General features: G+C 35.7%; 1 protein-coding gene across 18 annotated transcripts in view; it reads right to left on the bottom strand.

Moving 5' to 3' along the window:
• The window catches only part of RBM26 (RNA binding motif protein 26), an 82,384-nt gene that overhangs the window by 50,180 nt on the left and 14,177 nt on the right, over positions 1-18,027 (bottom strand). For all 18 annotated transcript variants that reach the window (XM_027116030.1, XM_027116013.1, XM_027116015.1 and 15 more), the window contains exons 2-4: positions 5,077-5,195; positions 4,324-4,460; positions 557-645 (exon numbers count right to left, since the gene is read on the bottom strand). In XM_027116030.1, coding sequence (XP_026971831.1) covers positions 557-645; positions 4,324-4,460; positions 5,077-5,195 — 345 coding nt within the window. The remainder of the gene's footprint in view (positions 1-556; positions 646-4,323; positions 4,461-5,076; positions 5,196-18,027) is intronic.

Here is an 18,027-nt window from a genome sequence, read left to right as displayed (position 1 = left end):
TCAGAATACAAACATAGGAAACTCAAAAAAACTGAAAACCTGAACATGACCTGCTAAAGTACTCTAAAACCTCTAAGGAAAAAAAGAACTCTTTTGAAGTCTTCATTTTATACACAAATGCATCTATACATTAAGGGATCTGTACATATGTCCTGTAGTATATATTGTCTTGTACACAGTCTCATACTTATAGGTATATATTACATGCACTGCACTCTAAATGCTTTTGAAGCCTTAATGGGAAAAATAATGTATTTACTCTAAAGGGAAACTTTGGGCAAAAAAGGTCTCACATTAAGACTTCACTGGAATTTGCAGTTAGGAATAAAAATAATAACAATAACCAACATATGCCAAGCACTGTTCTAAATCTCACTTCCAGGACCAACAAATCACACCTAGATATTCTTGGTAGAAAAGGAGTGAGTTATCACTTTCCTAGACCAATAAAAGAGTAGATATTACTTACCCCTATGTAAAAGAAAATCAAGTCTAAATATTCATATAAAATAAAAGTAATGTCTAAACATTGAACATGGTTCAAAGAATCAATCACCTATTTTCTCTGTATCGGGAGCTTGACTGAGGAGGACTGTGATTTAGCCTTCTAGAAAACTTCTTCTCTCGCTCTTCCTCTTTTGTGATCTGATACACAAAGAAAAATGTGTGCAAATTTAACAACAGTTATTCCTTGCCATGTTACTGTTTCAATGACTTAACTGATATTAAAATATGAGCAATAGAGTCTTCTTGTGAAAGCATTAAACAAAATAAATTTGTCTTCTAAGTACAATCATTTAATTTAACAATAAAAGACAGGCTTGCTGAAAGTTAAAGTGAATGGTAAAGAAATTCATAAATGTTTATCGTAGGTAACAGTAGCAAGAAAAACATTTTAAGCAAGTGTCCTCATTTTACACATCATTAATGGAAAGCCAATTTTATTCCTTCTTTCAAAAGTCCATTCAAGTTTTGGTTTCATGGATTTGATCTGGCACCAAACACATTAGGGACTAAAGGAGAATGCATTAGAACTAACCAAGTCATAGAAAAAGAAAACATTTGAGAAAAAAATACCTGTGAAAATAAACAAGTGAAAACAGTTCTCTAGTTTCTCACAGCAGTATGACAGCTATACATTCCTCTTTCCTACAATTCATATTATATAATTAATATAATGCAGCCCTGAAAAACATTCCCTTGATCAGTGCTACTTTCTCTAGACCAGTTTTCCATGCTGCCCAAAAAACTGGTTCCACAGGACATTAAGAGGTGTTATTAGAGAAAAAAGGATTCAGAGCATAAACAAATTCAGAAAATATTGAACATGAGCTTCTGTAAATATGATAGGGCTCAAGATTTTGCATGTTTAATAAAAACCCTAAGATATTCTTATGCACATAGTCTACAGATAGCATAAATATGTCCCAGTTTATGCCAGCTGTTTCAGCATTCCTTTGGGTAAAAGCCTCTCACTGTCAAGTGTCTCACACTGGATGATAAATTAAATGGAAATCCTATCAACAGACCAAACTCTGAGAAATAATACTTAAAAGCCTTCTTTTAACAGTTTGCCTTTTTCTTTCTTGTAAGTACTTTTTTTGTTCTACTCTTCCTATCCATTTCAACCTTCCCCCCTGCAAAAACAAAACAAAACAAAAAACCCTCCTGATGCACTTTTTCCCTTCAGTTTGCTTCCATGCACTCTTGTAAGTAAGTTAGGTTGACAGACTGTCACATTCCATGGTACCTGCCCAACTGCGAACTTTCACAACACCCACAGCATTTAAAATCCAGACTGCCATCTGACATTTCGGTTCTGAAAGATGAGGGATAAATATCCTTCACAACTGCTCAAGACAATTGTGGTGAAATATTATTATATCAACAGATGTAAGACTAAGGCTTACTGCTTCTCAAACAAAGAGCCCATGATTTACTCAAGATTTCCAAGAATTAAAATATAATTTGCAATTATCTGGAAAAAATTCTGGAACCAATCCAGACTTCCATCAATGGGTAAAATTTAAATAAATTATTGTATATCTCTATGTTGCATAAGCAGTTGCCAAGACAATATCCACTATCCCATTCTTCCTTACTAACAGACCCCCTATACCGTTAGGTACAAAACATGCAGTTATAAAATTATTTCTGGTCTTCCTCTGAAGACAGAAGTGATGGGGATGTCTTATGTATATGTGCATGTAACTATATATATATATATATATATATATATATACACACATATATATATACATGTGTGCAAATATGTTCAGATATACAGAGACAAAAATACATTTGAGAATTATATAATACATATGTAAATACATATGTAAATTACAATACATATCATACATATGTAAATATTATTATATAACACATATGTAAACATAACGAACATATATTACTTATATAATCTGGAAAAAAACAGATTATCAGGTGAAAAAAAACCAAGGGCCACAACCACACCCAACACACAACAATGTCTCAACAATAATAGCAACTATCATTTACTGAGAACCTACTTTGTGCCACACACTCTGCCAAGTGCTTCACAGACCTTATTTTACTATTCCTCACAACAGTCCTATAATATTTCCATTTCACGGCTGAGTAAACTAAGGGTTGGAAAAGTAATAATTTCAAGGTCACAAAACGGTGGTAAAATTTTTTTTTAATTAATTTTATTTATTTTTATTTTTGGCTGCATTGGGTCTTTGTTGCTGTGCACAGGCTTTTCTCTAGTTGCGGCGAGCAGAGGCTACTCTTCGTTGCAGTGCGCAGGCTTCTCATTGGCTGGCTTCTCTTGTTGCAAAGCATGGGCTCTAGGCGTGCGGGCTTCAGCAGTGTGGCACTCAGGCTCAGTAGTTGTGGCTCGTGGGCTCTAGAGCGCAGGCTCAGTAGTTGTGGCACATGGGCTTCATTGCTCCGCGGCATGTGGGATCCTCCCGGACCAGGGCTTGAACCAATGACCCCTGCATTGGCAGGCGGACTCTCAACCACTGCGCCACCAGGGAAGCCCCAAACAGTGGTAAAAATTTAACCAAGATTTGTTTGACCTAAAACTAGGCTAACCATGGATATATTATATTAATAGCTTAATTGTCAATGATTATTTTTGTTAAAATTACAATCTTTAAACATCAAACTGAGGAAATTTGAACTATTATATGATTATTAAACAAGAGGGTAATCTTGTATGAAAGGTAAACACCTCTTAAAGTATGAAGTCATTTACATTGCCCTGTGAAGGTCCTTTTATTTGACTACCTTAAAAATAGTCCCCTACAGGGCTTCCCTGGTGGCGCAGTGGTTAAGAATCTGCCTGCCAATGCAGGGGACATGGGTTCGAGCCCTGGTCTGGGAAGATCCCACGTGCCGTGGAGCAACTAAGCCCATGTGCCACAACTACTGAAGCCTGCGCACCGCAACAAGAGAAGCCACTGCAATGAGAAGCCCGTGCACTGCAACGAAGAGCAGCCCCCGCTCACCACAACTAGAGAATGCCCGTGTGCAACAAGGAAGACCCAACACAGCCAAAAATAAATAATAAATAAATAAATCTATTAAAAAAAAAAAGTCCCCTACAAAATGCATGTAGGCAGAAGCAAACCGATCTACTGACAATCTAACTATTTTCATAGAACACAGATAATAAGAGTCCATACCTATAAATACTGTGCAGAAAAGAATTAAAAGCACTCCTGAGACTGTTATCTTTAGAAAGACCTGCTGATAAGGTAAGCCCTTAGCTGGCATCTGCAAACAACAATTTCTGGAAGGTTCACATCATTCCCTGATAACAATAGCTCACTATGCCTAAACTGTCTGGATAAACAACATGGTCTATGCTGAACATCTGCTTTCCTCCTCAGAGTCTGGAATTTTGGTACATATGAGGCTGAAGATGCCTATGTAACCAGCGCTAAATAAAAACCCTGGGCACTGTGTCTCTAATGAGCGCCCCTGGTTCACACATGTTGTCACTACTTGTTAAGTGCATCTTCTTTGACTCCACTGGAAGAAACCTCTGGAAATCTGTTCCTGTTTTTCCCCAGATTTTGCACCATGTACGTTTTTCCCTTTGCTGATTTTGCTTTGTATCCTTTCACTGTAAGAAATCATAGCCATGAGTATGACTATACACTCTGAGTTCTGTGAGTACTCCTAGTGAAATAATCAAACCTGGAGGTGGTCTTGAGGACTCCCGACACAGATAAAAATAAACAAAACTAAAAATAAATTAAAAAAAATAAAACTCAGTTTAATCACTCCAAATATGTTTTTAAAGAACATGTAAAGTTTAACACAAATTCTTACCTCTTCTTTTTTTATATCTTTTTCTTGGTGCTGAAAAAATTCTACCTTTAAGCTTCCTGATGATGGCTGCTCTGGAGGAGGTAGATAACTCTTTGTATTCACAGCATCAAAAAGTTTTTCCACAAATATCTGTGTCTCTAAAAATAAAACCAAAACCAGCATAGATTAAAAATCATTTGCTAAGATATTTATTCTCTACTTCTCCACATCAGTATGATGAAATATGCCTTGATTTTTATAAATCTAAAAATTATACTAAGACCAACAGCTTCCCAACCAGTGTACTATGGCACAAGTCCCATGGTAATACTGATCCATTCAATTCTCAGGATGCTGAGGGCTAGAATGGCTAGAGCCTCTGGGTCAGTCGCTCCCAGCCATCACTAGTCTCCATGTATCCTGCCTAGTGTGCCAAACAGAAATATTATCATTACCTAAATGCTGGCAAGGTGAAAAAATTTGAGAAGCACTGTGCTAGACAACATCCAAAGTAGGTTCCTAAGCAGTACTATCTTTCAGTCATTTTCTTAATCTCTCAAGAAAAAAATAACAGCATTCTTTAAGAATAAGCATATGGACGTTAATGAAAGAAAAGATTTCCATTATAAATAAGCTATGGATATAATCAGTAATAATACTATTTGTTCAACTTTGTTACAGTTAGAGTCTGTCTCTTACTGAATTCCTTTAACACTCTCTGAATCTTATTTTAAATAACTTTTTAAATTAGTATTTTTAAACCAAAGATCTTACCTTTTTGAAGAAATACATCCAGTTGATCAATACATAACGCCTTTAATTCTTTTTCACTTTTGTCTTTCTTTACCAAAGCGAGAACATATTTTGCCAGGGCTGATGGATCTGCATCACAGCTGAAGAAAAAAGCAATGTTGAAGGAAATTTAACCATAAACAATTGCACATTCTACAAATTCCAGTTACAAACTAATAGCATGATAGTTAAATGAGTTAATATATGTAAAAAAGCATCTGGTTCATAGAAAGCAATGAAGAAATATAAGTTTCTCTCCCTTATCTTAATATGCTTTACGTGGTATATGTAGTCATCATTCAGTATTCTGCCAAATACACACTAATACATGTATTAAAGATTCAGTAGGCTCTATTATTAAAAAAAGAAGTTATGACAAATTATAAACAACACCAAAACATCAAAAACTAATAATTAGTGTGGTACCAATAAAAATACCAAGAGGCGGGCTTCCCTGGTGGCACAGTGGTTGAGAGTCCGCCTGCTGATGCAGAGGACACGGGTTTGTGCCCCGATCCGGGAAGATCCCACATGCCGCAGAGCAGCTGGGCCCATGAGCCATGGCCGCTGAGCCTGCGCGTCCGGAGCCCGTGCTCCACAACGGGAGAGGCCACAACAGTGAGAGGCCCGCATACCGCAAAAAAAACAAACAAAAAAAAAAAAAAAAAAACAAGAGGCTATTCTCCCCCAGAACAAGGTAAATAATGGTCAGAAAAACCCTGAAGAAGAGGACAATAAAGGGAAACTTGAAAACATACCACACAATACAGAATTTTAACGAAAGAAAAGCAAATTTAGAAATAGACCCAAATATATATAGAAACATAAATTTTATAAAGGTGACATCCAAGTGAAGGAAGAAGGGATGAACTACAAAATAAATGGTACTGAGAAAACTTGGCAGTTGTCTTTCTAAAAAATTAAGTTGGACCCATAACTTATTCCATATACCACAGTAAAAACATGAAACCATTAAAGTATTAGAAGAAAACAAGAAAAAGTTATTTTACAACTCTGGAGTAATGAAGACCTTTTGAATTATGAGAGAAAATCCATATATTGCACAAGAGTAATTTGATTATACAAAAGAAGCAAAAACTTAAGAATGTAAAAAAGACTTAAAAGTCAAATGAAATACTAAACAGAAAAAGAAATAAAAATGATTCTTAAATATGAGTAAAAATATAACATCATCCATAAGAGAAATTCAAACTTAAGCTATACTGAAATATCATTTTTCTGTTATAAAGTTGATAAAATCTAAATATATGGAAACATATTCTGGAGGCAAGACAGAAACAATCAGTTTTCATACATTATTGCTGCTGAGAGTAAACTGGTAGCTCCTAGGGTATGGCAGTAAAAAGATCACAAATACAACTGACCCAGCAATTCTACTTCAATGAATTAACTTTACAGATATACTTACATGTTCAAAATGATATGTGTACAAGTCATTCAGTGTCACACTGATTGTAAAATCAAAAATCTGCAACTGTCCATTTACAGAGGACTGGAAAAAGAAAGTATACTAAATCTACACAAGGGAATGGGATACAGCAAAAGGACAAAAAAGAATGAGGAAGTTTTCATATCATGGAGAAATTTTCCTATCAATTTGTTAAGTTTAAAAAGCGAGATAGAGAAAAAACTTGTATAGCGTATTACCATTTGTGTGGGAAGAAAAGGAGATTATATATTTGGGTTGGCTTATGTCTGAATAATGAATAGCTATAAGTATAAACAAGTAACTATGGTTATTTGTTGATGGGGGTAGGGAGTAGGAAGTGAAAAAGAAACAGGGTCAGGAGGGAAGAGGGAAAGTTTTTGATGCCCAAACCATGCCCATCCAATTGCTAAAAAGCAGATAATTGTTTTTCAACTAAGCTAAAGTTGCTACCTATTTAATTAAAGATCATTTTACAAGTTAGGGTAAATAATAATAAAATAATAGCAATAGCTAAGCACTAACATTTACTGAACCTTCATTTGCGCCATGAACAGTGCTCCACACTTTACATTCTATATTTAGTTCTCATTTTACTGATGAAACTGAGGCTCAGGAAAAAGTTAAGCAAACTGCCCAAGACTACATGTAAATTAGTAACAGAACCAAGATTTAAACCTAAATTTCTTACTCTAAAGTCTGCTCTCTTAACCACTACACCAAATTGCTCTTACAACAAGCTACCCAAAAACCAGACCTCCAATTTACTTACTGCTACAAACATCTAGTTACAGCCACCAACTCCCTATCCATCCTAGTAAAAGCCCCCTACAATACCTCCCTTAGTTGCTGTCCAAGGCACAGTTCCTCTAATTTACTTCCTCTTGTACTCTCCCCTCAGAGTCCACTATTTCAAACAACCTCTAAATTCCTCAGCCACGTTTGCCTCACTTTCTTTCTACTCTTCTTCTATGCCACCAACTTGGCAAAATCCCAAGTTAGAATCCACCCCCAGCTTAGATTTAACTTCCTAGCTTCTCTTAGTTTCATGCCAGTAACATAAATAATGCTCAGTAAATTAAATTTTCAAAGGACACTGATGACACAAAAAGACTTACCAATTACAGTTTTAAAAAAAAGACAAATACATTAGGGAATTACAGTAGGGAGAGATGACTACAAATGAGGGGGAGAGACAGGATAACCTAATAGTTCATTTGAGGAAAAACAGATACATACATGATACATGACATCCTTCAATTCATTTTTATCGCTCTTTATTGTAACAACTATTAGCAATTTTAACTCTAACAATACTAAACACAAAATAGAAATTCCACATGTTCTACCAAAAGTTCAAATGCTAGAATATTAATAAGGAACTTATACACATTAAAGCTAGAAAATACTTTAATACATATACCAAAAAGTCTTAATTCCTATACATATCTGGAATGTAACAGTTTTACAGAATTATAGCAGTAACATGTCACTGAATCAAAAAGTACATCTTAAAGACACTGGACAGCTTTGGCTGCACAGGCTGCACCTATGGAAAATCTGACTGCAAGTGAATCAACAGGTCTAATACAACCATCTGCATTTTGCTTTGTTTGTTTTATAAGGGCTGTACAGATAAGTCTGATACAGTATCAGAGTTGAGAATTACTCTATTAAGGAACTAGTACAGCATTTATTATATAATGTTAAGACTCCTTAGTGTACATCTTTGTGGTGACTGTGACTTCAAACTCTTCAATCTTCCCTTCAAAAGGCAGAGCCCAATTCCCCATTCTTTGAGAGTAGGCTCAATTTAGTGCCTTGCTTCTAAACAAACAGAATATGGCAGAAGTGATGGTGTCTGATGTTTATGGTCAGACACCATCTAGGTCATTTGCAATTATATATATATTCTAGAGAAATCAGCTGCTATGTTTCAAGGACACTCAAGCAGCCTTACAGAGAGCACCATGTGGCTATGAAATGAGGGCTCCAGGGAGGACTAAGGTCTCTTGCCAAGACCCATACATGAATGAACATGGAAGCCAATTCTACAGACCCAGTGGAACCTTGAAACGACTGCAGCACTGACCAAAAGCTTGACCACAATCTCATGAAAGACTCAGAGCCAGAAATACCTAGCTAACCTGCTCCAAATTTCTGACCCACAGGAATGATATATGTCATGAGATGATAAAGGTCTGCTGTGCTACTAAGTTAAGTTTCAGGGTAATCTGTTAGTAATTATATATCAACTTTTCTCATAGATCTATTTCCATTTATTTACAAAGACTTGAAGTGGGTTATAACCTAAACAGGAAAAAAAAAAAATCATTTCAATGGTACATGAGATTTTTAAACACTTTCTCTTTGAAATTTATTTCAATATATTTATTTATACCAACAATTTTTTAAATGCAGACAAAGTGATTTGTGGTAAGTTAATTTTTTCATGTTTATCACAATGAGCATTATTAAATAATATTAATAATGCTAACGTTAATATTGTGCATTAATATTAAATGCACAATATTAAAGATAATATTCATGTTGGTAATTTTGTGAGAAAAATTTTAGAGCCTGCTTTTCACTTAATTGCTAGTGAAGGTGATGATATGACTCCAGAGACAATGGGCCATGAATTTTCCCATTTTTCTGAAACACCAATTAAACAAGGAATTTCCTTTAGCAAAAAGTCCACAGATAAGGATATAGGAAAGAGCTGGACAACGAATTCAAAGAAACTGGAGAGGCTGGGGTCAGCCTCTGTGATGAAATAAGCATGAAGAAATGGGACAATAACCTCATGATGTATCTATAGATACACTTATATCTGGCAATCTGGTAACACTGCATGAGAGACCATGAAACAGTACTTTCTCATGTTAGGTAACCTGAATAAGCACAATCAACTAAACATTAACCTAACTAGACACCAAGCTGAACATACTTCAGTTTACTGGAAATCACTGTGATACATAATACTATCACTGTGTTATACAGTTTTATTGCAACTGTTAATGAACAAATTCAGAATCTCTACATTGAGTCCAAATGCTATAGTCTGATTGAGTATTGGTTTGATTGTTGTAGTGAATTTTCAACTTAGTAACAGCCTTTCTAATAACTGTCACTTTACATTTCTCTTAGCTAAACACCAAATCTATTCCATTCCCTCCATTATTTTTTAAACAGGACACTTTAAAAGTGAATTAAAATGTTAGCAGCTAAAAATGTGGAGAAAGACTTTTGCGATTTTTAAAAAATTATTGTGGCCTAGAATACAGTTTTATAAAACAGCAAGATAAACTCCTGAACAATCTTTGCTCAACATCTTCTATTAGAAGCAATTCAAACCAAATCAAGAACCAAAAAAAGCCACAACAATCATAATGAATTAACTACCATACAAAAAAATGTTAAATACTTAAAACAGTCTGAAAGGTAGATTACTTTTTAAAATTTGTTAGACTGCAAATTACATAGTAGAAGCAAGGTTTACAATTTCACATTTAACAACAGAACAGGTAAATATGCATTTGGGAGGTAATTTTTCTTAAGTCCTATAGGAAGCCACTTCATTTTTATTTTAATAACTTTTGAAAACAAAAAAAGGTATGTAGTTACAAATTATAGCTAAGTAAAAAATAATTTGAACCACAGAAGTTTAATAATATACCAAAATGTTATGGATCAGGGACAAAAGGCAAACTGTGTGTTCTCTTTTCTATTTATCTTAATTAAAAGTACCAATGCTACTTCATCTGAACATCTAGCGATAATAATCTGCTATGCAAAATTAATGAAGTAAAAATGTTTAAATTACTGAATCAAAAGAAAACTATATTCTGATAGTAAGGGGTTACTTTTAAAAACTGTCTCCATGGTAAGCAAGATTGTTCACGAGGTACTTTACTATACCAGTTGGTACTGCTGATGATAGGTTTGTGATTTGAATGACACATTATCTTGTCAAAGCTAGTCTTTACCCTCTGCTACACTGCCAGCATTCTAGAAACATGTGAAAGAAAAGTGGGGCTGAAATCTTCTTTCAGATCAGGGAAAGAGAAAAAAAGAATCAGATTTTGAAAATGTTAAGGACAAAAAAATAATACTGAAACAGTGACAAACTTCACTCCTACCTTAGAAAACAGGCTGAATTCCCACTAAGTCTCTGTTCCATAAGTACTTCTAAGCCCAGCAAAAACATAATCTGCCAATAAAGTACAATTCTGACCACAGAGTGCTCCAACTTCAATTACCCTTCTGTGTGTGTGTTGGGGGTAGGAGGGTGGAAGCAGTGAGGGGATAGAAGGAGGGGAGCAGGGAAAACACAACAAAAACCAGAAACTACAAAATAAAGAAGACATGGCTTACCAATAGCACTGTGGAAGGTGGGGTGAAGGGGAAGCAACTAAGTATTTCAACTTACAAAAGTCAAAAGCATTAAAATGGAGGAAAACAAATCATAACCAGAGAGGAAACAGTGCAGCTCTCCCATGCAGTAGGGAGTGCCACTGCTTTCACTTCTAGGTGCCACCTTTTATAAATATATAAACAAAGTCAAACATTCTTAGAAAATGACCAGAATGGTAAATGGATATCATTATCAGATAACTTGCTAGGGATTCTTGTGTAGCCAGACAATACACACACAGAAGGCATTCTCATATAAACAAGTGCTCCGAAGAGAAAAAAATGCCAGGTAATGGGATAAAGTATAGAAGAAGAGGAATGAAGGGAAAAAAAGAGGAAGAAAGAAAACCGAGGGAGGAGAAGGAATGAATGAGGAGATCCTAGATAAGATTATCAGGTAAGGATATTTAAACAGGGTCAGAATTTAAATAGGGAACAGAATGTAGTGCAAGCAAGCTTTTTGGCTTTCTGGAAAAAGGTCAGCCCAGGCAGAGGGAACCAACAGGAAAGGGCTGAGGTGGGTATCTACTGATACTTGACTCATGAGGGATAGGAGTCCAGTGCTCCATTCCATCCAAATGTGTCATGCACATTTGGATTTCTAATCTTCACCTTTGTTAAGGATTTAAAATTTACATCAGATCACTATGAAGTCATTCAAACCAATGATTTTAAAGGCATAAAAATAAAATTGTATCAATCTCTGAATATATTCAGTTAAGGATACAACTAATAATAATACCCCTGAAAAGCATGGGTGAATATCTAAGAGGGTCTTTCTCCTCCAGCTGTATCTGGGAAGGAGAGCACATGCACTAAATAAGTTAGAAAAGCCAAAGCAATGCAGAAAATCAAATGTTTTAATAAAATCTCCGAAAAGAACTTAATTTTCTTAAGAAAGACTTCAAAAAACATGAATCAAATAACTGAGTCACTTTGCTGTACAGCAGAGATCAGCACAACACTGTAAATCAACTATACCTCAATTAAAAAAAGAATCACCCCTAGATATAAAGGTTCTAATTAATCTTCCTAACACACTCATCATATTAGTTTTTACTTTTTAATTTAGTACTTTCAAAATAGTAACGAGACAGTGAAGCAAAAAACAAAAAGCTAACACACCAGTACAATATTTCAAAAAGAAGTTTGTTTTGTTTTGCCCAAGTTTTTTGGAGGCTTTAGAAATTCAGTGGAAGATAACTGATGAAATTTTACCCAAGCTTCCATTTTCAGTAATCTTGAGAAGGAGGAGCTGGAGGTGGCAGTGGGAATTAAAAATTAAATTTAAATATGTTAACTCAGTCACTTTAGAACACGGATATACACCCACGTCTGTTCCTACCAAATTTTCACTTTATATTCAAGAAAAATATCTAATTTACATCAAAGTCATGCAATTATATTCTGTACACAGAATTACTCTTTTAAAAACCCAAATTCCATTGCAACAAACATACTATATACATTGAAAAATTCAATTACCATAGTTTATTATACGGTTTCATCCAATTCAAAAAAAGAGTAAAACATAGATTTGTATGTAGTAATTAGTTACAGCAAAGGTTACTCATAAAGAATTATTACATACCCACTTTATTCTACAAAATAAAATGACCACCACAAAATAAGCATATGTAAACGTGACACATCCATGAGCATCACATGAACCACTTATCACTGCACAAACTTAGTACAAAACATGTAATTATAATGCTGAATACTATTCAGTTAGTTCCTTCATTCCCTTATATTACCCCCAAGAAATGGCAGGAATTCCTCCTTACCTTGAGAGCAGTGGTTCTCAAACTTTTTGGTCTCAGAATCTTTTTACACTTTAAAAATGACAGAGGACCTGGAAAAGCTTTTATTTAAAAGCCAGTATTTACCATATTAAAATTTAAAAATGAGAAAATTCTAAATTATTTAGTTTAAAATAACTAAATAAATCCATTATGATTTAACTATAAATACCTGGGGGTGGGGGGTAGGAGGAGTAATCAAAAGGAGGAACTTATTGATATAAATAAATGGGAAGTCCAAGAGTAGGATTGACTTTAGGCAGAGCTGGATCCAGGAGTTCAAATGATGTTACCAGGACACTCCCTTTCTATTCTGCTTTCCTTTGAACTTGCTTTATTTTGAGGCAGGCACATGTGGCAACAAAAATAGCCCTGAGCAGTTCTGGGCTTACATTATTCTGACAGCTAGTGAAGCCAGAGAAAATAGCCTCCCCTCTCTCCCAGAGCATCATATTGGTCCTTGAAAATGACTGACCTTCTCCCAGTTTGAGCTATACCCCCACTGCAATGCAGGGATGGGCAGAGCTCGATAACTAATAGCCTCACCTGAAACTAAACACAGGAATCCCCTGCTTTTCAAAAGTTTGCTTTATGCCCCTTTGTGAAGCTTTTACAGAAGACCTACATTGGTAACTACTAACCACAAGAAATTCAGAAAGAATTTTCACTTTTATGAGAAAAGGTGAAAAATATAAATAGTGTCCAGCATTTGTTTTGCAGCAAGTTGTATAGAGGTAGCCCGTATCATAAGCAGCCAGAGTGGCACTGCCCAGATCCTTCCCCAAGAACTACACTGGGCATCTCAGCATCAAGCTGCCATAGCTTTGAACTGTATCTGTGAGCAGCTATGTTTTATCTCAATTTATTTTGTGCATCCATTGACAAGATGTGTCCTAAAGTAACTACTTCTTCACTTTACGCCATTTCAGCTTACGAAAAGTTTCACAGGAACACTCTATTTCAGATATCAGGGGAAACCTGTACCCTATATTTTTTTGTGAATAAAGTTACATTCCCACACCAAAATAAAAATTTAGTAAGAAGATTGACAATGGTTCTTTTTTTTTCTTTTTTTTTGCAAATACTATTAATGTCTGCCTTAAATAATAGACTGATACTTACATCTACTTTTATATTCAATCTGTTGTGATACCCTGTTTTGGTTGAAATATAAAATCTGGCCTCACACAGGTATACAGTTGGGAAAGTGGGGACCTCACAGACTCCATGAAAGGGTCTCAGGAAGCTCTAGGAGTCCTCACACCACATTTGAGAATCGCTGCTTTAGAAGTGATTCAGAAACTATGTGTTAAGCGTCTAATTCAAAGACAAAGTCAGTCTTCACACTCCCAAAGACCCAATAATCAGACTGTATACTGCTCAGTGCAAAAAGCAGTAGCCCAAAGAGCAAATTGAGCACAGATAGGTGTGGTTATAGAATCATGTCACAGAATTCTCTCTTAAAAGAAAAGTGGAACTGCAGATGAAATGCTGATATGGCAGCCCACAACAAAACTCCATTATTTCTTGTACGTTTTACATTCTAATTCACAGCTGAGGAAGAATCAAATTCTCTGGGAAAGGGCTCTGGGGCTTCCAAAGGCCACCCCTTCAGTTACTTATATGTGGATTCACATTTACCTAGTTACAAAACAGATTTGAAGCGCTTATTCCCTTCAGTTACTAAGAGACAGGAGAGGCTAAGGAACATTTTCTCTCTTGACCAAGAAGGGGCAGAATTATCCAAAAGAAATAGCACTAAGACTAGAAATGTGAAAAACCTAGTTCTGTCATTCTGTTTTCAACTAAATTCTTACAAACTGTTTCCTCACATATTAAAAAAAAAAAAATTCGGGCTAATGCTGTGTGGCTGTATGGTATACTTCTGGATTTTTTCCAATATTGCCACAACAGTTTTCTAATACTGCTATCAAATCACGCGAAATTTTTTCATTAAAAAGGGGATAGGGCTTCCCTGGTGGCGCAGTGGTTGAGAGTCCGCCTGCCAATGCAGGGGACACAGGTTCGTGCCCCGGTCCGGGAAGATCCCACATGCCGCGGAGCGGCTGGGCCCGTGAGCCATGGCCGCTGAGCCTGCACATCCAGTGCCTGTGCTCCGCAACGGGAGAGGCCACAACAGTGAGAGGCCCGCGTACCGCAAAAAAAAAAAAAAAAAAAAAAAAAGGGGATACTTTTCACCTCACAAATCTCAGGACTAAAGAAACTAAGCTTCAGTTTCCTTATCTGAGAGAACAGCTGCTCTGCCAAATTAGAAATAATTACAAATAAATATGACTGCAAATAAGAAAGCATTTTATTAACCTGCCAAACACCGGAACAAATGGACCACTAAAGAATGAAATAAAATAAAAATTTGAAGTAATAAGATGCCTATTATTGCCACCCCCTTAGAATAGGTGTTAAAATCTAGCTACTATATTTTAAGCACTATTCCCTTTCAAATCTATGTTGTCTTCTAAGCCAAACTAACAGCTTTTCCTTGAAGCAGTCTGGTATTATAAAAAAAAAAAAAAAAAAGCACAGAAATGAACTCCAAAAGCCCAGGGGTTTTCAGATTTCTAGTCTGATATCATCTTACTTTATTCATTAGTTATATAATTTTGGGTTAGCATTTTATTTCTCTAGGCTTCAGTTTTCTCATTTTTAAAACAAAGGTGCTGAACCATACAATCTGACAAAGTGGGGCATTTTTTAGGAATAAGATGCAAAGCTTTCATCGTCATTGCACTCCCCTACTCTCATTCCCAGGAACTTTAACTGAACTTAAAAATAATTCAGTATGTAATCTGAAAAAAATTTTTTTTCCTCTAGGTCTTTTTCAAAAGCCATATAATTCCCTTTTCTGAACACTCATGAGCAAAGTTTGAGCCTCTGGGAAGGATAAAGAATAACTAAATTCTACTAGGTAGAAACACTTTACATAATTTTTCTGAATTGCCAGACCTTAAGATCTGCACATATTTCTACCACTGTTCAAATGTTACTACTGGTGTGCTCGTCTGTTTCAGACTAGGTAACTATGTCTACCTTTTCCCTAGAACCAATCACACTGGTTGAGAAGTATCTACTAATTATCACAGTATGTAATAGCATACTAAGTCAGGGGCATATCAACCAAAACTCACAAAAAAAAATTCTCAGTTTAGGTCAAACCCAATTATTACAAATACAAAGGTATGCCAACAGTTTAAAAAGCTGTCACAGATACCAAAAAAGGTCAATAAAAAAGCTCACAAGCATTCTGACAAGTCCTTCCTAGTTGCTTTTTCTTCCATATTCTGACTGCTTCAATGGCCCTCAAATATATCCAGTACATATGTTCTAAGTATATTACCTCTCTCTTCCTACCTCCTGCCAAAGCCCAAATTTAGGCATTTTACAACTCACTCTTAAAACGAGAATTAAAAAACGATTTAATCTTCCTTGTCTCCAAAATGTTACAACTTAATCAAATCTCTAAACACCATAGTTTCATTCTTAAAAAGAGATGTGACCAAGTTACTCTGCTACTTTAATTAACCTTCCCAGTATCCCATAATCTAGTCCCCAAAATGTCCAAACACTTCAACATGGTAATAAAATCTTTTTAATTTGAAACCAACAAAGGCTAGCTGGAGTCAAAAACCTTTTCCTACCCATAATGAACGGTCATAATTCCTCATAGAACATAACTATTCATCCAATTTGGGGCACTCAATGTCATCAGGAGCTTCAAAACTTTAACACAGGGACTTCCCCGGTGGCACAGTGGTTAAGAATTCACCTGCCAATGCAGGGGACACAGGTTCAAGCCCTGGTCTGGGAAGATCCCACATGCTGCGGAGCAACTAAGCCCGTGCACCACAACTACTGAGCCTGTGCTCTAGAGCCCGCGAGCCACAACTACTGAGCCCATGTGCCACAACTACTGAAACCCATGCGCCTAGAGCCCATGCTCCGCAACAAGAGAAGCCACTGCAATAAGAAGCCCTCACACCGCAGCGAAGAGTAGCCCCCACTCAATTAGAGGAAGCCCACCCCCAGCAACAAAGACCCAACACAGTCATAAATTAATTAATTAATTAAAAAAAAAAAACTTTAACACAATCCAATTTGAGAAAGTTCTTGAAAAACTTTCACAGCCTGGTAAGTACAAGTTTATAAAACAGTTTTCAAAATAAGATATATCTCTTTCACAGTCTGTTATTATAAAAAATTAAACGTTTTGAAAATGTAAAGTAAGTACTTCAGCTATCATTAAAGAAAATATATAAAAATAACAAGAGTCACACTGATAATTTCTTTTTAAAATGCCCTAAAAAGGTTAAGTTATAGGTTTCAAAATACTTCTTGCACTTAAACTATATTAAAAAGAGCAACAAATGATCTGCTGAACTGCTATTAGTGCTTATATGCAGGACTTGACATCATTCAAATGTTTTTTATTTATAATAACTGACTTCAAGATTTGGGGTTTTTTTTTCCGTATCAACTTTTAAACTGCCAGTAAGCAGTGGAAAATTAATAAATGGAGAATATAGGCAAAGCAGTTGTTTTGTTGCTCCTTCCCTTTTCTTTTGTAGGGTAACCACCCAATTCTCTGTGAAGGCCTGGAATGCCTAAGAGGAGTTTTGCTCAGCCCTCCTGTTCTACTCTCAGATTTTGCTAGCTGAAAGCTGGGAGTGCCTTGGTAGATCTCTTCTACTTCTCCTTCCTTGCTTGCAGAACTACTCTTGTGTTTTTAGTTGGTAAGTGTTGAGTGGTTGTACACTTAGTTGTTTTATGATATTGTTCTATTGCCACTGTCCTCCAATGATTACGAAGAGAAATTAGCGACCATTTAAGTCTTTGTTTTCCTGTATCTGTCTTTTTTTCTCCCTTTGGCTACTTTTAAGATTCTTTTTATTTGGTCAGCAGTTTGACTACAATATGCTTAAGGCTGTGTGTGTGTGTGTGTGTGTGTGTGTGTGTGTGTGTGTGTGTGTGTATTTTATCCTGTTTGATTTTGCCAATTTGGATCTATGTTCTGATGTCTTTCATCAGTTTTGGAAAGTCCTTGGTCATTATGTCTTCCAACATTTTTTCTGCCTCATTTTTCTTTCCTTTTTCTAAGACTTCAGTAACTTGTATTTTAGATTACTTGATACTATCCTACAGATCTCAGATGTATCTTTTAAAATTACTTTTGTCCCTTTGTTTCCGGTTTGGATATTTTCTATTTTCCTACATTCAAGTTCACTGCTGTTTTTTTCCTCTATGGTGTCCAGT

The sequence above is a fragment of the Aethalodelphis obliquidens genome, unplaced genomic scaffold (assembly GCF_003676395.1).
Source record: "Aethalodelphis obliquidens isolate GAN/ISIS:26980383/991018 unplaced genomic scaffold, ASM367639v1 scaffold15, whole genome shotgun sequence".
In the NCBI taxonomy this organism is placed as follows: domain Eukaryota; kingdom Metazoa; phylum Chordata; class Mammalia; order Artiodactyla; family Delphinidae; genus Aethalodelphis; species Aethalodelphis obliquidens.
This window is presented reverse-complemented; position numbering and strand designations above follow the sequence as displayed.